This window comes from Phocoena sinus, chromosome X, assembly GCF_008692025.1.
Source record: "Phocoena sinus isolate mPhoSin1 chromosome X, mPhoSin1.pri, whole genome shotgun sequence".
NCBI classification, from domain to species: Eukaryota; Metazoa; Chordata; class Mammalia; order Artiodactyla; family Phocoenidae; genus Phocoena; species Phocoena sinus.
In genome coordinates, this window is record NC_045784.1 from 28,210,508 (window position 1) to 28,236,923 (window position 26,416).

General features: G+C 37.0%; 1 protein-coding gene across 1 annotated transcript in view; it reads right to left on the reverse strand.

Moving 5' to 3' along the window:
• The window catches only part of DMD (dystrophin), a 2,099,690-nt gene that overhangs the window by 751,366 nt on the left and 1,321,908 nt on the right, over positions 1–26,416 (reverse strand). Inside the window, exon 48 of the mRNA XM_032618871.1 lies at positions 6,304–6,468. Coding sequence (XP_032474762.1) covers positions 6,304–6,468 — 165 coding nt within the window. The remainder of the gene's footprint in view (positions 1–6,303; positions 6,469–26,416) is intronic.

The following is a 26,416-nucleotide window of genomic DNA, read 5'->3' on the forward strand; positions in this document are numbered from 1 at the left end:
GCTTTAATATTCCGTTTTCTTAACATTAAGAACTCCTTTTTCTTTTTACTTATCCTATCTATAAGTCATAGTAATTTAGTAGATTACATTTCTGTGGAGAGAAATGAAACATTTATCTTTTCTCCCTGCTCGATCCCTCCAGAACTCAAACTCTTATCAAGTATTCTTATTTTCATGGCAATATATTTATTTGCATAGGTTCAATAAGAATCTGTCCTTTATGTAACAGGACATAATTGAGAAAACTGATTATATAACCAAGGCTTTGACTGGAATGTCATATTTAAGAATGGTGTGCATAGAATCAGATATGACCAGACAGTTTTAGAAAACCATAGTTAATTTTATGGAAGGCCTTTTACAAAGCCCTCTTGGGAAAACTGGCCTAGTACCTGGCTTACAGGATGTCCAGCCTTACGGGTGAATATGGAAGGTCACTTCCTGGCAGGCCCAGGAAAACTTAGGATATTTTAAGGACTTCAAGAATAGAAGAATTCACCCAAATCTATAGGCATGGCAGGTAAAATGTGATTTCAAGTTCTTGGCTTGGCTTCTTAATCTCATGAGGCTTTAAAAGTCAAAACTGAAATTCCTTATGAAAATTTTCAGCAAAACAAACTTTAAAAGGCCTATGTGGTAAATTATTATTCCTGCTGCATCTGTGTAAATAAAGAGCTCAGCCTTATTTTGTAAACAAGAATAATCTTACTTTGAGTACCTTTGATCAAATGGGAGGTTACTGTACGGAAAATTTTTATGTTTCAATAGAAAACTATAGCATACCTTTGTGGGTTATCAGATTCTGGCCCTGTTCATTGCCTTTGAGCTATTTTACTTTTCTTTGTAGAGTACATGATTTTGTTACCTACCCGTAAATTGGACTGGATCCTGCTGTCTTACAGTTATTACCAGATTTTCAATTATTCTCATTTCCTTCAATATCTGGCCACAGCTCTCCAAATTAATGTTTCCAATCTTTCTCCCACTCTCCTGTCTTGGCATGACTGAGAACCAAAAGCTGACTGTCCAGATCCTTATTGAGAGTCTACCTTGTCTTGGAGCTAAACTTTTCCGCCCAGGCTCTAAAGAAGCCCTGAGAACTGAAGCTGAATAACTTGAAATATACTTCAAAAGAGCGTGTGGGCTACTCAGGAAGGTCACCAGAACTCCCACATCTTTCATGCTCTGCCCCAGGAAATAACCATGACTGTGGACAATCTTACTAAAACCTCTCTGATGTCTGTGCCATCACCAAAAACATTCAAGCTGCAAACCAAGAAATCCATCAAATGGCCACTGCCATCCTCACTCCATTATCTAAAAATGCTTCCAGCACAACATCTAGGAATTTTCTTAAGTGGCTACCCTCTGGCCTCAGAAACTTGGTTTACAGTCTGCTCTAACGATTAATCTTTCTTCTTCTTACCTGCATAAAAAGCTCCCTCATTAAATACCTGATTGCTCACACCATCCAGCAAATATCCTCTACACCCAAGTCTCAGAGTCAGTTCAACTACTCTTTCAACAACAGAAAGCTCCTAAAATGAACTACATGGAGTAACTTTCCTAAGTTGTTCAATCAGAAACCTAGTTTCCCTTGAACAAAAAAGGGACTGACAAAGATGGCTGTAACATTCTCCTTTAGCTTAAAATTTAGATAGGTTTCCTCCTGATTATAGGACTGATATCTCTTTTCTTAGCACATTTACTTTAGAAAACTTTCTATCATAAATTCCTTCTCTGCCCTTTTGAGATGTAAATCTTTTACAACCCAGGAATAGCCTTTTCAAGGACCTGGGAGCCATCCTTTTGAAGTGTAAACATCCAGAAGGATAGTACCCTATCTCCTAGTCTCTGTGGGAAGACAGTAGTTTACCTTCAATAAGCGACAGCTAGCAAACACAGATGGCCTAATCACAAGAACCAACCTCCCTGTTAATGTCCTCTAGTACTTCTCCCCTAGCTCATCCCAATGCTTAAAATCTTTCTTGCCTTTTCTTTCAATGGAGTTGAGTTCAATCTCTCTCCCCTATTGCAATAGTCTTGAATAAAGTCTTACTTGCGTATTAAGTCGTCCCATGCAATTTTTCCTTGACAACACTCACAGCAATCTGAACACATGCAGAGAAGGATTTTGGTGTTCAGATACTTTAACATTCAGTCACTACAATTGTGTCCTTTGGTACTTTTCAGTGTGGATTTGACATCACAGACAATTAAGTGTCTTACATGGTAAGGAAGAGTCAGTACAACACTGTCATGCTTTTTGATGGACCACAGGTGGAAAGTCATTCTTGAAGGGAGGAAAAAAACCCTCCTTGTCATCAATGAGCATAATATAGTCAGTCAGACAACATAAAATTATGTGCCCCCTCCCCACCTCATATTTAACTTAAAGGTTTGGGGGCCTTCCCTGGTGGTCCAGTGGTTAAGACTGCACTTCCAATACAAGGGGCACGTGTCTGATCCCTGGTCAGGGAACAAAGATCCCACACGCCACATAGCACGGCCAAAATAAATAAATAAATAAATTTTTAAAAAGTTTGGAAAGCAGTAGTTAGGCAGTTTCATGTCAGGTAAGTAGTGTACCTCCAGGTCATTACTGAAAGCATTCATTAAAGATTAAAAGCATAAGACCCTTCATAGAAAATTTAACTGGTTCCTGGTTCTTAGCATTCAATTATCATCTCTTTAATCTAAAATCAACATATTTGGTGTCTAAGTTGAGGGTACATTTGAAAATCAAAATTCAAAGGCATGCCTAGTTCTAGTGGGCTGACTGATGGGAAAGGGCTGTGATTACGCCTAATTTTCACCCTCTACATCACTATCTCATTGATCATGTTTCTCAGCTTGCTAAGGGTTCTGTGAGGTGATTTTCAAGATGAATATTGCTATTTGCAGGATTTCCTGAATAAGAATATTTCGGGAGTAAATTGCACAAACCAAGCGATGTGCAGTCAATTTTCACTCCAGAATAAACAATGTATTAGAGCAGAGCCCTAAAGGCTTTTTTTATTTGGGTTTCATTACACAGTTAGCTGCATTTCATCAATAAGCATGAAGTACCAAGCAGGCAAAACCGAGGCTCACAGAGGATATTACATATTTTTCTAACAGGTGCTCAGAGTGACTAGAGAAAACAAATCACCTGGATGGCAAGGCCTTAGGCCCTTTTTTTCAGAGGAAGCCATGGCCACCATGGCCAGATAAGGACAATTTCTTTAAATTTAGGCAACAGAGACTGCTTGTGCATCTACTTTCTTTGCATTAACTCATTCCTAAGATTTTTTTTTAAAGGCGTTTCTCTCTCTGTGTGAAAAAACGGGCATGCCCTCAAAGCTGTATACAAACTTTTTGGTTTCCAGTAGTTTGAAGTTAAGCCAAGTCCATTTTCCCATATTTCTTTAACTGAGAAAAAAGTTTAATCTCTAAGCAGAGGCTATAGAGGGCTGTACAGATTAAAACCGCATATCTTTTAGCAGAAGAACTCTGTGCAATCTTAATAAATAATTCATTAGACAGTGACTATAGATAGAAGCTAGACAAAGAAGGATAAAGAACTGGGTAGGCTAGTAAATTATTCACACAGGCCACTATTTCCTGATTACAAGTTAGGGGTCTGACAATCATAGGAAGAATTTTTTGAGTCATCATGTATATGATTTTATGGGTTTTTTTTTTTTTTGCCTTGGATACAGCCACAAGCAGAAGAAAAAGGCTAAAGGAATATTTTTGAAATCTACACTCCAGAGATGAAAAACTCAGGATATGCACAGAGGACTGAAGCCAAGGAGTTTTACTGCCAGGGAAAAAGCAGCTGCCTCTCTCCTCAGTGATTTAGACTGAGCTGCAGGACGGCAAATATCATGACTCCTGAAACTATACACAGCAGTGAGAGTGGTGTCTTGGAGCTTTAATAAAGGAAAGTGATTAACACAGCTGAGAGTAGCTTTCATGCTAAACTGCAGGGACCCATTTGGCAGGAACATATGGGCCGTGGACAAAGGCTCAATGAAAGTTTTTAATATTTGAGCACTATTCTGGGGTACACACATTGGGGCTAAAGTTACTTTGGTTGAGTCAACAACATCCATTTGTATCAGAGGATTTTGTTATCTTTTCTCTTAAATATATTCCATGTAGAGAGAAAGCTCACATTGAATATATTTTTCGTTATTTTAGTGAAGAAGCACATTCTAACTGAAGATTGTATTTAAATCTGAGTGCTTTTATATCTGAGTTCCAAAAAACTATTTCTGGTTGGGAATAAAGAGTTTATGGCCTTTCCTCTTGTCACACTAAATCAAGAGATATTTAAGAATATACTCGATCCAAGATAATTGAGAATCTGGCTGAGGTTATTGTTCATTGGACCAAGTAACTGTCCTTCTTTGTTGAGATTATTTATTGAGTAATGAAAAATCAGTATCGATGAGATGCAGTTGCACTGGAGAAGGGGTGCTAGTCAAATACCTCTGAGGACACTAGGTGCTAGTTAGGTGGAAAAACTGAAAGGATACCAGAACTGATGGCTTCCCTGCATGATGATTTGCTTTGCACTCACCCAGTCTTGTCCCTGTGACCACACATGACTCAAATGCAGGGTGACGGGTCCATCAGAAGCTGCACCTTGGTGTCAAGACCTCCACTCTGTCATCACTGCGCTGGCTATGTTTTCACTTGTCCTGTATACTTTCTTAAAGTTAACTAAATTTGTTCTGGTTAAAAACCTATTGTGACTTGAATTTAATTGTCAAACTGAACCCAAGACCATGCCACTGGTTGAGTAGCCTGGGTTTTGCACTGGTGAAATGATGTCTACTTGTGACTTATCATCAGCTCTGGTGGGTAGCTATCAGAATGGGAGATGTAAACATGTCAAGAAGAAGTAAGGTAAAAAGTAGTGCAGTGCACTTTGCAAATATAAGTCATTTTAGGTGTGGCAAACCTTTCTGTATCTCTTTCCTTTCCTCACTCAAGTACATCCTTCCTAAATGTTCATTAACTCTTCTCTAAAAGATCCTCACACTTGCTTTTATCCTTATCTCCTAGCAAAACACCAACTAGGTAGTGATAAAACCATTAGGTTGTTATAGTCCTGGAAAGCAAATAAATTGAATAATTTGGGTCAATGAATTAAAAGAAAAAACGTTTCTCAAAGATATTATTTAACTTATTTAGTCTGAAGTTACCCATCATTACATTAATTAATAGGCTGTGCTTTCAATTGAACTGGTTTATGTGATTGGCCACTTAATGTGGTTGGCCCATAGGAGATGCAAAAAAATAGGGAATTATATTGGGACAAATCCTTGAAATGGGCTCCTGGGAAGGGAGAAAAGATAGGAACAATCAAAGTGTACAGGGACACTAAGAGGAGGAGATGGTGGTGCCCAACTGGCATGTTTGTCTGGAGCCCTAAGCTTACCTATAGCATCTCATTACCATTCTAGGTGCCTCATTAACATCTTTATTCATTGATTTAAAAATGCTAACAAGTACCCACCATACACTGAGCCCTGGGATGGGGGTGTTCAGAAATGAGTGGGACAGGGAGATAAGTAAGAAGATGCCCTCTGCATTCAAAGAACAGTGGGATGAGGTACTCAGGTCTCTAAAATTTAAGTGTCAATCAATGTACAAAGACTATAGGAGATGGATACAGAGGTTTATAAGCAATCCTAAAAGGGTTTTTCACTCTACTAGGGGTATGTAAGAAGGCTTTGAAGAAGCAATGACATTGAATTCAGTCTTAAAGGATGGAGGAAAATTCATCATGCCAAAAAATGAGACAGAAGTCATTTAAAGAAGAGAGAAGATCAAGAACACAGACATGGCATGAAACCACATGCGTATAAAGATACTATAAAATTTGTTGTATCTAGAATACAAGAGGAGATTGTTGGCAGAATAAGAGGATACCAAGGTAAACTGGAGTCAGTCTGACAGGGTTTTATAATGTCTACTAAGGAGTCTATACTTCACTTTGTAGGCACTTAGTGTCCAAAATGACTTCAGTTTTAGATAAGGAGTCTACAAACATATTAAGTACAATTCAAGTAGGGATGGAAAATGGATCGTAGTAACAAGTATAATGAAGACATTCTGGTGATATGAGTTTAATGAAACATCACTGCTAGTAAATGCCAGAAGAAAAAACAAAAAATGCTACTCAAGTAATAATAATTATTATTATTAGCATTATAACAACGATGATGGTGATGATGATAACAAATGAGAAATTTATTTCAGTGATATTGCCACTCTTGAAAAATAATATTTAGAGCAAAAAGTCTTTACCTTAATGTCAAATGGTCCTGTTTGATTTGGTTGGTTGTAAATTTCCAACTGATTCCTAATAGGAGACAGCCACAGAAGCAGATGATTTAATTGCTCTTCAAGCTGTCCAAGGTCTTTTATGTGAGCCTCAATTTCTCCTTGTTTCTCAGGTAATACTCTAGAAACCTATAGGGAAAAACAAAGTAAAAGAGTCTCATGATTTAAAAAAAAAAGGCAAAAGAATTGTTTTCAAAAGCTATTTGTTATGAAATGTTATAGAAATTTATGTAATTTGGTATTTTAACAGCATGATATTGATTACATACATGTGTTACACATTAGGATTTAATTCATGTATTATAAATCATTGATTAACAGTCTTTCCAAAATTCTATACTTTGAAGACAATAAGCCTTTTATTGAAATACAAAACACACACCCACACAAATGCACACCCAACTCTGACCGACGAAAGTAACGAAGTGTATTCTTCACTTACCCACTCATTCATTAAACATAATGGTGTCTTGTATATTATATGCCAGACTCTCTGCCTTTATACTTGTTTCTAACTTTCTTTTATGTTAAGGAAAATTGTACAAGGAAATTCTTTTATGTACATAGAAGACTGGTGAGGTAAGCATTTTTGGGATCTGTAGTTTGCGAGCTCTAGTATAACCAAATAAAACAGAATCAGATGATTGGAATGAAAAGTAAAAAGAACATCTGAATTAGAGTAAACTATCATGGAATGATTATAAGTGATTTTTATTAAGGGCTTACTATGTGTCATGCAACCGTGTCTGGAAGTTTCACATTTATTGTCTTCGTTAATCTGCCCAACAACTCTATCATACAGATACTATTATCCCAATTTTATAACCTTCTATAATTTTATCCCTGGTTGAAAACCGTAAATAACTTGGGAAGCAGTGTGGTATGCTGTTCAACATTGTGAGGTCTAGAGTTACGCTGCTTGGTTTTAAATTGGGGTTCTGGAATACCCTGGGCAGTCCAATGGTTAGGACTCTGTGCTTCCACTGCAGGGGACATGGGTTCGATCCCTGGTCTGGGAAGCAAGATCCCGCATGCCCCGCAGCCAAAAAAAAAAAAAAAAAAAAAAAAATTGTTCCATCCCTTTTGTTAACACTTTAGCCAAGTTTTCTTTAACTCCCAATGCCTTCTCTTATAGAATGAGGACAATGATAGTACCTGCTTCATAGAGTCATAGTAAGGATTAAATAAAGTAATCCATGTAAATAGTTTACAGCAATATTCTGCATGACAGTGAATGATAATAAAATCATTCAATGTTGGTGATTATTGCTCCAACTCAAGTGTATGCAGAGAGACAGATAAGCAAGAGTAAAGCCTTTTTCTTCAGATTATCAAGGGCTAAAACAGGTACGCAGGAATAAAGAGTGTGAACTTGCAATGGCAACTCTTTATATTATTAATTACACTCTACTAATAATATAAATATTACATTGTAATATGAACATAAATGTTACAATATGCATCTATTATATACTATCATGATATTATGAGTAACAATAGAAAACATTTTAAAAGTAAACTAGATAAGCATACTAATATAGTAGCACATCATCTAACAATGCCCCATACTTTGGACCAATCGTTTCAGAAACTTCTAAAAGAGCTAACTAGTGAGCATTATATTCTTTATTTGGACCCAAGAGTTGTAGGGTGAAAAGGAGATACATTAGTGGACAAAATAACCAATCAATTAATTTATAGGGGAAAGAACATTATATAAGCTCTTATTATATGTGGACAACATGTATTTTGAAATATATTGTGAGTACATTTGTATATATTTTGTAAAATGCATGCAAATGCATGAGTAAAGGGTTAACGTCTAGCCTGGGCTGATGCAGGCCAGCCTGGGATTGACCTTAGGTTCCCACAACGATGTTTCCTTGGGACACTAACTTTAAGTTACTAGCTTCAAGATGAATGGGAAATGCTGGGTCTGGCTTGCTTGCTGTATAGGACTATGCCTGGATTGGAGAAGCTGTGAGTTGATATTAGGACCTTGGGCCTATATGACTAAAATGGGATAAAAGACAGAAGGGAAATAGAGGCTGTGGCTTCAATTTAAAGTGACCTGCACAAACTCTGGTTTTCACCTCTGGTAGCTTTTCCCTGTGTGGATAAGGGGTCAAAAGAAGCAATGTGTGTGGGCAGCATGGAACGTCTGCCCATGAATAATGAATCATGATACTGTATCTGCTTTGTCTCACTTGTATCCTGCTATAAAGCCAAGTAAACATACTATTAGATGAAGGCCTATCTGAATTTCATGAGTTCTAACCCATAAGGACATCTACAGCGCTGAACTATATTTATACATGTATTGGGCTGGCCAAAAAGTTCGTTTGGGTTTTTCCGTAAGACGGATTTTTGGCCAATCCAATACGCGTATGTGAGTGTGTTATAGCTGATATCACAAATGTAATTCCATGCATATAATATATAATCTAATAATGCCCATAACTTATCCTTTTCAGCATTTATAAGGAGGGGACTAAACAGTTTATTTTTATTGGATCATTTTCTACTCACAAGTAAATGTGAAAAGCATTTTATTGCTTCAATGTACAGCATCTGAGAGCCTCTAGATTCTGAAGCTACTGGAAATAATAGCCATCATACATTCCTAAAATCGAGTTGCAAACTCATTTTTATATCTGATCACCAAATAGTTCACGTTTCATTTAGGCTTTATATGTAAGTGCAGAAATCTGGATAACTTTTTTGTGTGTGTGTGGTACGCGGGCCTCTCACTGTTGTGGCCTCTCCCGTCCTGGTTATAGAGATAGAACAACCCCCGACAGAAAACAGTTCAATGGGTGAGATTTAACTAACATCTGGAAGAATTAAATGACCACTTATAACGAGATTGTGGGGCACAAGTAGTTTTCAGCTTAGTTATGATACCTACATTAGATACAGCCTCACAGACCTTGTGTTTCCCACTATCATAGCATTTACTTTATACTATTTAGTTTGTTATTTACATTTCATTTCTGGATGAACTAGGTTCCTACACATGACAGGTCTTCAATAAGTATCTGTTGAATGAAAGAAAAACAATTTCCAGATTCAGAATTGATTTCTTTTTTTCTCAATGTAAGAAGCAATACATGTCCAGAGTAGTCAACGACATAAAAAAAAATGTAATTTTATCCTCAGGTTAAACAGCTTTAATTAAAAAGCAAAAATATTAGTAAATTGGACTATATAAAAATCAGAAACTTATGCATGGTAAAGAAAACTAAAAGCAAAGTTAAAGGACAAATGACAATTATGAAAGAAAATATTCGTGACAGACATCTCAGATAACGTATTAATTTTCCTAACCCATAAGAGAGCATCTGCAAATTAATATGAATAAGGCCAACAACCAAAAAGAAAATAGGACAAAATTTAAGGGCAGTTGAAAAAAAAAAAAACCAAAAATGGATTTTAAACATACAAAAAGAAGTTACGCTTTGGCCGCAATGAGAGATCTAAAACTTTCAACTATTGTACTGATAACAAAATCCAAGTCTAAAAACACACTATGCTGACAAGGCTGTGGAAAACTCAGACTCTTATATACAGCCAATGGGATGGCAATTTGGCAATATCTGCCAAATGCATATAACCTTTGACCCAGAACTTTTACTTCTAGGAATTCACCTTGTAGGTATATTTCTGGAACTAAAATCAAGGTTTGGGGATGGTAGGGAAGATGGTAGATGGGGTGGGGGATTTTTCACTATATTTTTTAATTTTTGAAAAATATAAATGTATTACCTTTGCAAAGATATAAGTTAATTTACAAAGGAAAACTACTAGCTTTTCTTCTCACCAAAAAGTAGTAGTGAGAAATTATACTTTATATATCTTAATAACAAATCATGATTAATAGGATATAACATGTCTAAAGCCATCAGTCAAAAATCTTCTGATTATTTTCCCAGGACAACATCACTTAGTTAATGATAGGGTGTAATATGAGATCTTCTAGCACATAATTTCTGTGCTCCCTCTCTGTCCTTCAAAACAGTCTTCAGGAACTGATGGCTTCTTCTACATAGTTCAAGGAAAAGATAACAGATACAAATAACTTATGACGTAAAATAAAAGTACGTTTTGTGTCAGTTTCTATGTGTTTTAAAGAAATTTACTGTTATATTTACTACTTCATATTCTTATCAAAATATGGACAGAAACACTTTACTAGTAAAATGTGTCATTTTTGCTAATCTTTTTAAGTATTACAAAGCCATGCTCTTCATACAACATGTGCCCTGTGGTGAAAGAAAACATTCAGTTCCCATATGTGTTAATTTAGTATCTAACCAAATCTTGATCTAATTTCACACAAGATTAGGTTTCCTTTACTTTCAATATTTCAATTTTAATTTCAAATGTGTAGAAGTTTTAGTATTAAGATAAATAGAGTTGACTATTTCAGAAATAAACAGATACTAAATACTGACTTCATATCTTACACCAAAAATATTCTAGATAAATTAAAGTGTTAAGTGTAAAAAAAAATTAATAAGAGCAGAACTAGAATGAAATATTGGTGTGGGGAAGCCCTTTAGAAGTGATAGGAATGTGGATAAACTATTAACTATAACATTTGTATTGTTCATCTAGAAATTAAGGCAGAAGAACTAAAAACAAATAACTGGGAATATCTGTAGCATTTATCAGACAAAGGGTAATATTATTACATATAAAAAGATTTTTCAAAGAATGGGGATGGAAAATCTACTGGAAAATTGGATAAAGAATATGCACAGGAATTTGGCAAAAAATGCAAACAACCAATAAACAAGAGAAAAGTCCAACCACTAAGTAATCAATCACATGCAAATTAAAACAGCAATGATATACCATCACTTGTCTATTATATTGGCTTTTTAAAAAGGTTATTTGTCAAAATTGTGGAGAGTAAGCACTCTTACATTTTAGGATAAAGCCTTACATTTGTAGGGAGTAATTTGGTAATTCATACCAAAAAGCAAGCTATCTACCCTAAAAACTACAAACATTACTGAGAGATTAAGGAAAACCTAAGCAAAAAGAAGAATATACCTTGTTCCTTTATTGGAAGTAGCCAATTGAAGGAACCGATTAAAATTTCCAATACTGTAAGAATATCAGCTCTCTTCAAATAGTGCGTAAATTCAATGCAACCCTTAACAAAATTGCAGCAGCTAGTTTTTAATAAAAATTGACATGCCAACTCTAAGATTTATATGGAAATGCAAAGGGCCAAAAATATCCAAGGCAATTTTGAAAAATAACAAAGTTTAAGCATGTTTACAAGCAGATATCAATATTTATTATAGTTAATTATGTGTGGTATGGCTGTGAGAACAAATAGACTACATATATTTACTTAATTTATGACAACGGTGCCCACTTTAGTTAAGTGAATTGTGGATGATCTTTTCAATAAATGGTTCCAGGTTAACTGGATAGAATCTTGACTCCTACTCTATACCGTACACAAAATAATTAATTCTAGATTGCTGTAGACCTCAATGTAAAAGGTAAACAATACAAGTTTCTGAAAGAAAACATGGGAAAATACCTTGATGATTTTAGGGTAAGTGACTATTTCTTAAACAAGATATAAAAAGCACTAGCCATAAAGGAAAAGATTGATATATTGAACTTCATTCATCAAGAGATATAATTAGGAGAAAAAAGCAAGGCCTAAGCTGGAAGAAGATATTCACAATGCATCTATCTGACAAAGAAGCTGTATTCAAAGAACTCTGACGTCTATGCCCTGCCGATGCAGAGGACACGGGTTCGTGCCCCGGTCCGGGAGGATCCCACATGCCACGGGGCGGCTGGGCCCATGAGCCATGGCCACTGAGCCTGCGTGTCCGGAGTCTGTGCGTCCGGAGCCTGTGCTCCGCAACGGCAGAGGCCACAACAGTGAGAGGCCCGCATACCGCAAAAAAAAAAAAAAGATTAAAAAAAACCACAATGAGGTACCAGTTCACATCCACTGGAATGGCTAAAAGGAAAAAGAATGAAAGTACATATTCTTGATGAGGATGTGGAACAACTGGAACTCATACACTGCTGGTGAGAGTGAACTGGTGAACTACATTGGAAAACTGGTGGTATTTCCAAAGCCGAACACACACATAACTTATGACCCAGCCATTCTATTTCAAGTATATCCTAAAGAAAAATGCACATACGCGCAGTAAAGGACATGTACATCATAACAGCATTATTCATAATAGCCTCATACTAGACACAACCCAAATAACTACCAACAGTAGAATGGATAAACTGTGGTATATTCACACAATGGGACACTATAAAGAGAATAAGAAAACAGACTACAGTACCTGCAGTAGCACAGAAGAATCTCACAAAAATAATGATGAACAGAATTCAAACATAAGAGCATATACAGGTACTGTATGATTCCATTTATATTAATTTCAAAGACAGGCAAAACTAATAGAGGTGTTAGAAATCAGGAAAGTACTTATCCTTGAGTGAGGGTGGTAGCTGGGAAAGGGTTAATAACTGGGAAGAAACATGAGGGAGACTCCTAGGGTAATGTTCGAATTCTTGATCTGGGTGCTAGGAGCATGGGTATGAAAACTTATTAAAAAATCCATCAACTTCTATTGTTATTATCTGTGCACTTCTTATTTATGCGTTTCTTTTCCTTCAGTTTAAAAGATTTCATGAAAATATTTTTAAAGCCTTAAAAGTATTCATTCCTGGGCTTCCCTGGTGGCGCAGTGGTTGAGAGTCCGCCTGCCGATGCAGGGGACACGGGTTCGTGCCCCGGTCGGGGAAGATCCCACATGCCGCGGAGCGGCTGGGCCCGTGAGCCATGGCCGCTGAGCCTGCGCGTCCGGAGCCTGTGTTCCGCAACGGGAGAGGCCACAACAGTGAGAGGCCTGCGTACCGCAAAAAAATAAACCAAAACAAAAACAGAAGTATTCATTCCTTTCAATTAACACATGAGGAAATTAGGCTCAAAACTATAAATAATATTCCTAAGTTTACTAGTAAGTGAAAAAACTTGGCTTTAAACATTTGGGTTTTCCTGACTCCAAATTCTACTCTTTCCTTTTCTCTTCCCTCCCAAAACATATGTTCTGCTATCTTTCCAAATCTAACATATTACTTGATAAATGGAGTATTAAAATTCACACTTTTCAAAAGTTTTCATTTTTGTGAGAACATTCTATACCATTAATTCACATTATCACTAATGAGATACACATTTAGATGTCAACTTTAATATAAAACAATATAAATGAAATGTATTTCAATATACTTCTAATATAAACATATTTTGAAAACAAAAGAACTACTATTTGATATTTGTTAATTCATGACTCTATTATATGAGACTACAAGATAAATTAGATTGCTTATTGAATAAACTGTTAGATTTTGATTAATTCAAAGTCATGATTAAATGATCTTCATATAACTGTAATAAGTAACATATATTTTGGTAGATTTGTTATTCATTTAAAAATGTTCTTTTACTTTTGATGTAAACGCTATAATTTTTATTTAAAAATCATAAAGAGATCAACTTCAATTTATAATATAAAACTTTCTAACATAAAAATTCAAATAAGCAAAAGAAAAATCAAAACCAATACATCTTATATAATTTCACAGACACTCTTAAGATAAAACCATTGTCATAGATAAATAGGAAAAAGACCAATGCTCAAATGAAAAAAAAAAAGAACGAGGATCAGAAAGACAATTCGTGAAAGAACTATAACTGACGTATAAGTCTATTTTTTCTATTCTTTTTCAAATTCTTTTCCCATTTAGCAGAGTTCCCTGTGCTATACAGTACCTATAAATCTATTAAACTGTTTACCTTCACTAGGAACTACAGGAACAAAATTCAGACAGTGAGCTTCAAATCGATTGATTTGGCAACGATTTAAAAAATTTTGTCTTATATTAGTAAATGGTGGTATCATACAATAACAGTAGTTCAGGGAATTGGCCCTTCTCATACACTGCTGGTAAGCGAGTATGCTGGAATATCCCCGAGGGTTGGGGTTGGGAGTGAATGGAGCAGAGTTTTTGCAGTACCTATCCAAATATAAACACACTCTTACACTTAGACCACAAATTCTACTTCTAATAGTTTACCTTAAGGTGACAATGATGTGCACGTATATTCAACTATAAGAATGTTTGCCATAGCCTCATATACAGATAGATGCAAAACATTGAAAATAGCTTACATGCTCACCAACAGGGTATGGGTTGAAAATTACGGGACATCCATCCAGTGAAATACTCTGCAGCCATTTAAAAAGTGCTGTAGATAAATATTTAGTGATATGGAAAAATGTACACTGTACCAAAAGTTTAACAGCTGCAATTTCTGGGTAACAGATTGCCTTTTCTTAGTTGCATTTTTAATATTTCTGCAATGAATATGTACTGCTTTTTAATAAGAAAATGACTATTTTACATAAGTACACATGTACACTTCTTCTACAGAAACAGAATATTTGTGCAGTACTTAACAATGTGCCCAGCTTTATTCTAAGTGGTTTTTTTTTTTTTTTGGCGGTACGCGGGCCTCTCACTGCTGTGGCCTCTCCCGTTGCGGAGCACTGGCTCCGGACGCGCAGGCTCAGCGGCCATGGCCCACGGGCCCAGCCGCTCCGCAGCATGTGAGATCCTCCTGGACCGGGGCACGAACCCGTGTCCCCCACATCTGCAGGCGGACTCCCAACCACTGCACCACCAAGGAAGAAGCCCTATTCTAAGGGTTTCTGATATCTCAACATTTAGTAATAACAACTCTATGATGTAGGTACTGCTCTTGTCCCCATTTTACACATGAAAAACTGACACAGAGAGGCTGAGTGACTTGCCTAAGGTCACACAGCCTATAAGAGGTAACTGAACCAGGATTTGAACCCAGTAAGTGAAGTTTAGAAGCACATGCTCTTAACCACTGTACTATTTTCTCTCCCTTTCCCTTTAATATATGACTTTGAGAAAACAGACTGATACGAGTACAAAAGAAAGTCCACTTTCTTTCACAGCATTTCCTGAAATAAATTCCTTTAGTTACTGCTTGGATCTTACTACAATTTCTTCATGACTTTGAAAATATGTGGGATGATAAAGTCCTACTGCCCTTGCAACTACCAAATTCAACTTCCAAAATTGCCACTCGTTGTTTCATTTTCTTGCTTAAGTCATAGGACTGATTCGCAATTTTCTCCAAATTCTTTAGCCTGCCTTTTGAAAAAATAGCTTGCAACAATTTGACCTTATCTACCATTCTTCACATCTTTCTAATTACAAAACTCCATTTTGGTGAAAATGGTGACTTCATTGTTCTTGTTACGCCCCTTGACTTTTCTTCCTTCTGTTTCTCGGTCATCGTCTACTCTGCCATTAAAATGTCTTCTTTTCCCTCAATAAACTATCTCTTTTCCTAATTGACACATATAAAACCCATCTCCATCCTTCATGTTTTGGGTAATGAAAGTGTGATCTCCTCAGAGAAGATTGCCTGATCCCTCTGGATGGAAATAATTATTCTTTCTAATAAATTCTGTGGCATGTATTATCTGTGCTGCTTCATCAGATCCTGTCAGTTATTGCTTTCTTTCTCTACTTTTCTCTTTCAACTTGTATCTTCCTCCCTTACCTCTCCAAAAAAGCTTGAATGCACACACACACACACACACACACACAACCACACATCACACACACACACAGCCACAACTGAATTTATATATTTGCGTACCCCGACCACCTTCCTTTACATGGTATAACGTTTGTTAAATGAACAATCCCACAAACCAATCAATCTTTTGCTAATAGGACACAGAAGAGATAAGGCAAAGCTGACAAATAAAAGCAGGGCTCTCTTCAAAGTACTTATGCTCTCACATATGTCACATTTCTAACTCTTCTTTTTGTTTTAGTCTAAGTGTGAATGCCCAAGCTCACTAGAACAGCAAGAACAGGTCTTGCCTGGCAGCTGCTCTGATGAAATGTGATTTGGAGAACACAGGAGTATGAAAGGGTAGGATCTGGTAAGTCAAGAGGATTAAGGAACACACATAGAAGACTCAAATCTTGACATACTTTCTTGTCAGCTATAATGATGTCATGGATTCTGTAGCTAGAGACAAGACTAGATTTACATTAACTACAGCACTCGCAGGAACATTCAATTAATTCAGTGATGCCATATCTAGTAACTACTTTTGTTCAGGCCATTCCCCTATAAACTACCCATAAATCTACTGCCTTTTTAGTTGATTCAAGTCATCCACTGTATGACTAAGTATAAACCTTCACTGCCAATACTCATCCACCTTGAAAAAAGCTAAGTAACAGTGCATTCTGAAGGCATCTTAAAAACTACTCTCTTGGAAGTTTTTTAAACTTCCAAAACTTAGTACTACCAATTGCATAAGTCATGTAGAACATTACCTTCCTTCGGATAAAATACATTTGGTATGAAATATTTGGAGACCTCATTTCACCCTGAATATTTTTCTATCTCAATAAACTAAAGCTACTAGAGAACCACAACTTAGGAAAGATATTCTCAGGCACAAAACTCAATCACTTTTTACAGGTGGTCTCATGGTAAAATATCTCTCACTAGGAGGTCATTTATTTTCTTTCCCTCTGGAAATTTAATAAAAGAATAAAGAATATAAAACAGAAATATACATTATGGTTATATGCCACCAGACATTTTAAAATTATAAATCCATATACAATTTTAAAGTGACCAATTACAATTCATTTTTAGGACAGTCACCCTCCCAATGGCATAATCTTTGGGATTTTACTTTACAAGTAAGTGGATTCTCTTTTTAAAGTATGTGGCTATTACTTACAATGTTTAAAGATCTATATTTCCTATACTGCTTCTAGTTTTAAGTGAAAGTAACAGTGAAGTCTCCTGTATCAAATCACAGTGTATATTAGTTTCACTGCATAACCACTCCATTACCAGACCTGAATTTTGTTATTATTGCTGAAGATCTGAAATGCATAATACATGATGAGGTAAGTGAACATTTCTAGGGAGACTTCAAAGTCAGTAAAGTTTGATGTACAATAAACAGGTTTGCAGTCCTTGGAGAACTCTGCCCTTATTACCACACTAAACCCGTACTGGTTTTTAAATAAACCTTGGTGTTCACAGGCAGTATTCTTGTTCATTAATTTCTTAGTTTGCAGTAAAAGCAACTAACTTCATGGTAAAATAATCCTTAATAATACACATAGTTCATGGAAAATATTTTTTGACTGTTCACCTTGATTCGAACCTCCCCTAAAGTTAGGCAACAAGCCCTATAACAGCACCCACGGGCATTAGACAAGTAAAGCGAATTGGTGGAATTCATTTGTCCAAACTTGAATAGCTATCGTTTATCTTCTAAATGGATTGTATGGGGATTTACACCCACGTAACTATCCACCTACTCACACACTCTTTACTACATAATGTGATTTTGATCATATACTGTTTAAACCCTAAGGACAATAAAACTCACAAAGAAGTTAAAACGTAAATATGACACATGCACACCACAGAATGTGTTGTTACAAATTAACCCCATATTTTTCTTTCCCCCTCTCTCCTAGGCCATACTCATTCTAAAACAACGGAAGAGCTATTTGATTTTCACAGTCTTTCACATCAGCAGTCTTTGCTCTGGTTTGCTTAAAGGACCTTAGCAGCAGCCTGGCTGATATAGAAAAAGGTCCTTTGGATTCTTAGGAAACACTGCTTTTTATTTGGTGTTTGTTTGTTTTGTCCATTAGCTTAGTTTCATTTGACCAAAATTCATGGGAAATTAAGCCAGGATCTGTGTAATTTTACCCAAGGAAGAAGAATCATAACAAATTATAATAGCTTAATATTTTTAAGATAGTACTTGAGGTGTCAGTTAAAATTAGCTGTTTTAATAATAGCATTAAAAAAATCAGTCTTGGGCTTCCCTGGTGGCGCAGTGGTTGAGAGTCCGCCTGCCGATGCAGGGGACACAGGTTTGTGCCCCGGTTGGGGAAGATCCCACATGCCACGGAGCGGCTGGGCCCGTGAGCCATGGCCGCTGCGCCTGCGCGTCCGGAGCCTGTGCTCCGTAACGGGAGAGGCCACAGCAGTGAGAGGCCCGCGTACCGCAAAAAAAAAAAAAAAAAAATCAGTCTTCTTTTTTGTTAATTTTATATAAATCACTGTATTCCAGAATATGCACTTCAGAGATAAAAACGGGTGGGGGAATACACTGCATAATAACTTATCCTCAATTTTCAAAGTTAGAAGTTTCACTTAAAAAACACTTCATTGGGCTTCCCTGGTGGTGCAGTGGATAAGAATCCGCCTGCCAGTGCAGGGGTCACGGGTTCGAGCCCTGAGCCAGGAAGATCCCACATGCCACACAGCAACTAAGCCAGTGTGCCACAACTACTGAGCCTGCGCTCTAGAGCCCGTGAGCCACAACTACTGAAGCCCACATACCACAACTACCGAAGCCCATGTGCCGCAACTACTGAAGCCCGCACGCCTAGAGCCCGTGCTCTGCAACAAGAGAAGCCACCGCAATGAGAAGCCTGTGTACCTCAACAAAGAGTAGCCCCCGCTCGCCGCAACTAGAGAAAGACCGCACGCAGCAACGAAGCCCTAATGCATCCAAAAATAAATAAATGTATTTATAAAAACAATTAAAAATAAAAACCACTTTATTTAAATATAACTTTAAACTTAAATCAGTTAAAGGTAAGTACAATTTAAAAATCAGTTCCTCAGTTGTACTTGCCACACTTTCAGTGCTCAAAATCCACAAAGAATTGGAAAGCACAGATAGAGAACAAAGCCATCACTGCAAAAAGTTATTTTGGACAGCGCTACAAGCCAATGTTGCAGTACCTGCTTCGGGGTTGATGCATCTAAAATACTTATTAATCCTCATGGTTTTAAAGCAGAATGAAATATTTTAGAAAATAATTAATCCAGGAGTGTTCGAATACATAAACACATTTGATAGTTTTGCTGACATGACAATGGACTGCTGTTTTTCATCTCAACATCTCTGGCTAGAATGTTTGTTGTTTTCCACAACTCATTCCTTTAAAGAAAGAAATTCAGCACGTTGAAAAGGAGTCCTATCTCTGCCCTCTTCTGAATGAAATCATTTTATTATGATGTTTAAAAATATCAAGATTAAAAAAGTATTTTTGTAACAAATGATATAATCCGCATAACTCACATTTATGTTTTCTCATTGTTGCAAATTGATGCATTATTGTTATTTATACCGTGAAGTAAATGTATGTTGCATTACCCACGAAATAAAACATGCCTGACAATGAAGAAAATCATTGCCCCTGGGAGTTTTAATCTTACTGATAAATAAAATAATAATATGATATAGAATAGTTACTCCTGGAAATGGTGATACTAAAAGAGGGAGTTTATTGTTTTTTTTTTTTTTTTTTTTTTTTTTTTATTTTTTTATTTTTTTTTCTTTTTAAACATCTTTATTGGGGTATAATTGCTTTACAATGGTGTGTTAGTTTCTGCTTTACAACAAAGTGAATCAGCTATACATATACATATGTTCCCATATGTCTTCACTCTTGCGTCTCCCTCCCTCCCACTCTCCCCATCCCACCCTTCCAGGCTGTCACAAAGCACCGAGCTAATATCCCTGTGCCTTGCGGCTGCTTCCCCCCAGCTATCTACCTTACTACGTTTGTTAGTGTGTATATGTCCATGACTCTCTCTCGCCCTGTCAAAACTCACCCTTCCCCCTCCCCATATCCTTAAGTCTGTTCTCCAGTAGGTCTGCGTCTTTATTCCTATCTTACCCCTAGGTTCTTCATGACATTTTTTTCCCTTAAATTCCATATATATGTGTTAGCATACGGTATTTGTCTTTTTCTTTCTGACTTACTTCACTCTGTATGACAGATTCTAGGTCTATCCATCTCATTACAAATAGCTCAATTTCATTTCTTTTTAAGGCTGAGTAATATTCCATTGTGTATATGTGCCACATCTTCTTTATCCATTCATCCGATGATGGGCGCTTAGGTTGTTTCCATGTCCTGGCTATTGTAAATAGAGCTGCAATGAACATTTTGGTACATGACTCTCTTTGAATTTTGGTTTTCTCAGGGTATATTCCAAGTAGTGGGATTGCTGGGTCATATGGTAATTCTATTTGTAGTTTTTTAAGGAACCTCCATACTGTTCTCCACAGTGGCTGAACCAATTCACATTCCCACCAGCAGTGCAAGAGTGTCCCCTTTTCTCCACACCCTCTCCAGCATTTATTGTTTCTAGATTTTTTGATGATGGCCATTCTGACTGGTGTGAGATGATATCTCATTGTAGTTTTGATTTGCATTTCTCTAATGATTAATGATGTTGAGCATTCTTTCATGTGTTTGTTGGCAGTCTGTATATCTTCTTTGGAGAAATGTCTATTTAGGTCTTCTGCCCATTTTTGGATGGGGTTGTTTGTTTTTTTGTTATTGAGCTGCATGAGCTGCTTGTAAATTTTGGAGATTAATCCTTTGTCAGTTGCTTCATTTGCAAATGTTTTCTCCCATTCTGAGGGTTGTCTTTTGGTCTTGGTTATGGTTTCCTTTGCTGTGCAAAAGCTTTGAAGTTTCATTAGGTCCCATTTGTTTATTTTTGTTTTTATTTCCATTACTCTAGGAGGTGGGTCAGAAAGGATCTTGCTGTGATTTATGTCACAGAGTGTTCTTCCTATGTTTTCTTCTAAGAGTTTGATAGTTTCTGGCCTTACATTTAGGTCTTTAATCCATTTTGAGCTTATTTTTGTGTATGGTGTTAGGGAGTGATCTAATCTCATACTTTTACATGTACCTCTCCAGTTTTCCCAGCACCATTTATTGAAGAGGCTGTCCTTTCTCCACTGTACATTCCTGCCTCCTTTATCAAAGATAAGGTGTCCATATGTGCGTGGGTTTATCTCTGGGCTTTCTATCCTGTTCCACTGATCTATCTTTCTGTTTTTGTGCCAGTACCATACTGTCTTGATTACTGTTGCTTTGTAATATAGTCTGAAGTCAGGGAGCCTGATTCCTCCAGCTCCTTTTTTCGTTCTAAAGATTGCTTTGGCTATTCGGGGTCTTTTGTGTTTCCATACAAATTGCGAAATTTTTTGTTCTAGTTCTGTGAAAAATGCCAGTGGTAGTTTGATAGGGATTGCATTGAATCTGTAGATTGCTTTGGGTAGTAGAGTCATTTTCACAATGTTGATTCTTCCCATCCAAGAACATGGTATATCTCTCCATCTATTTGTATCATCTTTAATTTCTTTCATCAGTGTCTTATAATTTTCTGCATACAGGTCTTTCGTATCCTTAGGTAGGTTTATTCCTAGATATTTTATTCTTTTTGTTGCAATGGTAAATGGGAGTGTTTTCTTGATTTCACTTTCAGATTTTTCATCATTAGTATATAGGAATGCCAGAGATTTCTGTGCATTAATTTTGTATCCTGCTACTTTACCAAATTCATTGATTAGCTCTAGTAGTTTTCTGGTAGCATCTTTAGGATTCTCTATGTATAGTATCATGTCATCTGCAAACAGTGACAGCTTTACTTCTTCTTTTCCGATGTGGATTCCTTTTATTTCCTTTTCTTCTCTGATTGCTGTGGCTAAAACTTCCAAAACTATGTTGAATAAGAGTGGTGAGAGTGGGCAACCTTGTCTTGTTCCTGATCTTAGTGGAAATGCTTTCAGTTTTTCACCATTGAGGATGATGTTTGCTGTGGGCTTGTCATATATGGCTTTTATTATGTTTAGGAAAGTTCCCTCTATACCTACTTTCTGGAGGGTTTTTATCATAAATGGGTGTTGAATTTTGTCGAAAGCTTTCTCTGCATCTATTGAGATGATCATATGGTTTTTCTCCTTCAATTTGTTAATATGGTTTATCACATTGATAGATTTGCGTATATTGAAGAATCCTTGCATTCCTGGAATAAACCCCACTTGATCATGGTGTATGATCCTTTTAATGTGCTGTTGGATTCTGTTTGCTAGTATTTTGTTGAGGATTTTTGCATCTATGTTCATCAGTGATATTGGCCTGTAGTTTTCTTTCTTTGTGACATCCTTGTCTGGTTTTGGTATCAAGGTGATGGTGGCTTCGTAGAAGGAATTTGGGAGTGTTCCTCCCTCTGCTATATTTTGGAAGAGTTTGAGAAGGATAGGTGTTAGCTCTTCTCTAAACGTTTGATAGAATTCACCTGTGAAGCCATCTGGTCCTGGGCTTTTGTTTGTTGGAAGGTTTTTAATCACAGTTTCAATTTCAGTGCTTGTGATTGGTCTGTTCATATTTTCTATTTCTTCCTGATTCAGTCTTGGCAGGTTGTGCATTTCTAAGAATTTGTCCATTTCTTCCAGATTGTCCATTTTATTGGCATAGAGTTGCTTGTAGTAATCTCTCATGATTTTTTTTATTTCTGCAGTGTCAGTTGTTACTTCTCCTTTTTCATTTCTAATTCTATTGATTTGAGTCTTCTCCCTTTTTTTCTTGATGAGTCTGGCTAGTGGTTTATCTATTTTGTTTATCTTCTCAAAGAACCAGCTTTTAGTTTTATTGATCTTTGCTATTGTTTCCTTCATTTCTTTTTCATTTATTTCTGATCTGATTTTTATGATTTCTTTCCTTCTTCTAGCTTTGGGGTTTTTTTGTTCTTCTTTCTCTAATTGCTTGAGGTGCAAGGTTAGGTTGTTTATTCGAGATGTTTCCTGCTTCTTAAGGTGGGCTTGTATTGCTATAAACTTCCCCCTTAGAACTGCTTTTGCTGCATCCCATAGGTTTTGGGTCGTTGTGTCTCCATTGTCATTTGTTTCTAGGTATTTTTTTATTTCCTCTTTGATTTCTTCAGTGATCACTTCATTATTAAGTAGTGTATTGTTTAGCCTCCATGTGTTTGTATTTTTTTTTTTTTTTTTTTTTTTTTTTTTTTTTTTTTTTTTTTTTATGCGTTACGCGGGCCTCTCACTGTTGTGGCCTCTCCCGTTGCGGAGGACAGGCTCCGGACGCGCAGGCTCAGCGGCCATGGCTCACGGGCCCAGCCGCTCCGCGGCATGTGGGATCCTCCCAGACCGGGGCACGAACCCGTGTCCCCTGCATCGGCAGGCGGACTCTCAACCACTGCGCCACCAGGGAAGCCCCATGTGTTTGTATTTTTAACAGATCTTTTCCTGTAATTGATATCTAGTCTCATGGCGTTGTGGTCGGAAAAGATACTTGATACAATTTCAGTTTTCTTAAATTTACCAAGGCTTGATTTGTGACCCAAGATATGATCTATCCTGGAGAATGTTCCATGAGCACTTGAGAAAAATGTGTATTCTGTTGTTTTTGGATGGAGTGTCCTATAAATATCAATTAAGTCCATCTTGTTTAATGTATCATTTAAAGCTTGTGTTTCCTTATTTATTTTCATTTTGGATGATCTGTCCACGGGTGAAAGTGGGGTGTTAAAGTCCCCTACTATGAATGTGTTACTGTTGATCTCCCCTTTTATGGTTGTTAGTATTTGCCTTATGTATTGAGGTGCTCCTATGTTGGGTGCATAAATATTTACAATTGTTATATCTTCTTCTTGGATCGATCCCTTGATCATTATGTAGTGTCCTTCTTTGTCCCTTTTAATAGTCCTTATTTTAAAGTCTATTTTGTCTGATATGAGAATTGCTACTCCAGCTTTCTTTTGGTTTCCATTTGCATGGAATATCTTTTTCCATCCCCTTACTTTCAGTCTGTATGTGTCTCTAGGTCTGAAGTGGGTCTCTTGTAGACAGCATATATAAGGGTCTTGTTTTTGTATCCATTCAGCCAATCTGTGTCTTTTGGTGGGAGCATTTAGTCCATTTACATTTAAGGTAATTATTGATATGTATGTTCCTATTTCCATTTTATATATTGTTTTGGGTTCGCTACTATAGGTCATTTCCTACTCTTGTGTTTCGTGTCTAGAGAAGTTCCTTTAGCATTTGTTGTAAAGCTGGTTTGGTGGTGCTGAACTCTCTCAGCTTTTGCTTGTCTGTAAAGGTTTTAATTTCTCCATCAAATGTGAATGAGATCCTTGCTGGGTAGAGTAGTCTTGGTTTCAGGCTATTCTCCTTCATCACTTTCAGTATGTCCTGCCACTCCCTTCTGGCTTGTAGGGTTTCTGCTGAGAGATCCGCTGTTAACCTTATGGGGATTCCCTTGTGTGTTATTTGTTGTTTTTCCCTTGCTGCTTTTAATATGCTTTCTTTGTATTTAATTTTTGACAGTTTGATTAATATGTGTCTTGGCGTGTTTCTCCTTGTATTTATCCTGTATGGGACCCTCTGTGCTTCCTGGACTTGATTAACTATTTCCTTTCCCATATTAGGGAAGTTTTCAACTATAATCTCTTCAAATATTTTCTCAGTCCCTTTCTTTCTTTCTTCTTCTTCTGGAACCCCTATAATTCGAATGTTGGTGCGTTTCATGTTGTCCCAGAGGTCTCTGAGACTGTCCTCAGTTCTTTTCATTCTTTTTTCTTTATTCTGCTCTGCAGTAGTTATTTCCACTACTTTATCTTCCAGGTCACTTATCCGTTCTTCTGCCTCAGTTATTCTGCTATTGATCCTATCTAGAGTGATTTTAATTTCATTTATTGCATTGTTCATCGTTGCTTGTTTCATCTTTAGTTCTTGTAGGTCCTTGTTAACTGTTTCTTGCATTTTGTCCATTCTACTTCCAAGATTTCGGATCATCCTTACTATCATTATTCTGAATTCTTTTTCAGGTAGATTGCCTATTTCCTCTTCATTTGTTAGGTCTGGTGGGTTTTTATCTTGCTCCTTCATCTGCTGTGTGTTTTTCTGTCTTCTCATTTTGCTTATCTTACTGTGTTTGGGGTCTCCTTTTTGCAGGCTGCAGGTTCGTAGTTCCCGTTGTTTTTGATGTCTGTCTCCAGTGGCTAAGCTTGTTTCAGTGGGTTGTGTAGGCTTCCTGGTGGAGGGGACTAGTGCCTGTGTTGTGCTGGATGAGGCTGGATCTTGTCTCTCTAGTGGGCAGGTTCACGTCTGGTGGTGTGTTTTGGGGTGTCTGTGGCCTTATTATGATTTTAGGCAGCCTCTCTGCTAATGGGTGGGGTTGTGTTCCTGTTTTGCTAGTTGTTTGGCATAGGTTGTCCAGCACTATGGCTTGCTGGTCGTTGAGTGAAGCTGGGTGCTGGTGTTAAGATGGAGGTCTCTGGGATATTTCCACCGTTTAATATTATGTGGAGCTGGGAGGTCTCTTGTTGACCAGTGTCCTGAAGTTGGCTCTCCTACCTCAGAGGCAGAGCCCTGACTCCTGGCTGGAGCACCAAGAGCCTTTCATCCACACAGCTCAGAATAAAAGGGAGAAAAAGTAGGGAGAATTAGTAGAAGTATGAGTAAAGAAAGAGGGAAAGGAGGAAAGGAAGGAAGGAAGAAAGAAGCAAAGAAGGAAAGAAAGGAGGGAGGGAGGGAGGGAGGAAGGAAGGAAGGAGGGAAAGAAGGAAAAAAAGACAGAAAGAAAGATGATACAGTAAAAATAAAATAAAGTATAATATAGTTATTGAATTAAAAAATATTTAGAAAAAAAAAAAGGGACGGATAGAACCTTAGGACAAATGTTGGAAGCAAAGCTATACAGAGAAAATCTTACACAGAAGCATACACATACACCTTCACAAAAAGAGGTAAAGGGGGAAAAATCATAAATCCTGCTCCCTGAGACCACCTCCTCAATTTGGGGTGATTCGTTGTCTAAAGGAGGGAGGGAAGGAAGGAAAGAAAGAAAGAACGAAGGTAAAGTATAATAAAGTTATTACAATTAAACTTAATTATTAAGAAAAAGAATTTTTAAAAAAAAGTCATGGACGGATATAGCCCTAGGACAAATGGTGGAAGCTAGAGTATACAGACTAGATGTCACACAGAAGCATACACGTACACCTTCACAAAAAGAGGAAAAGGGAAAAAAATCATAGATCTCGCTCCTAAATTCCACCTCTTCAATTTGGGATCATTCCTTGTCTATT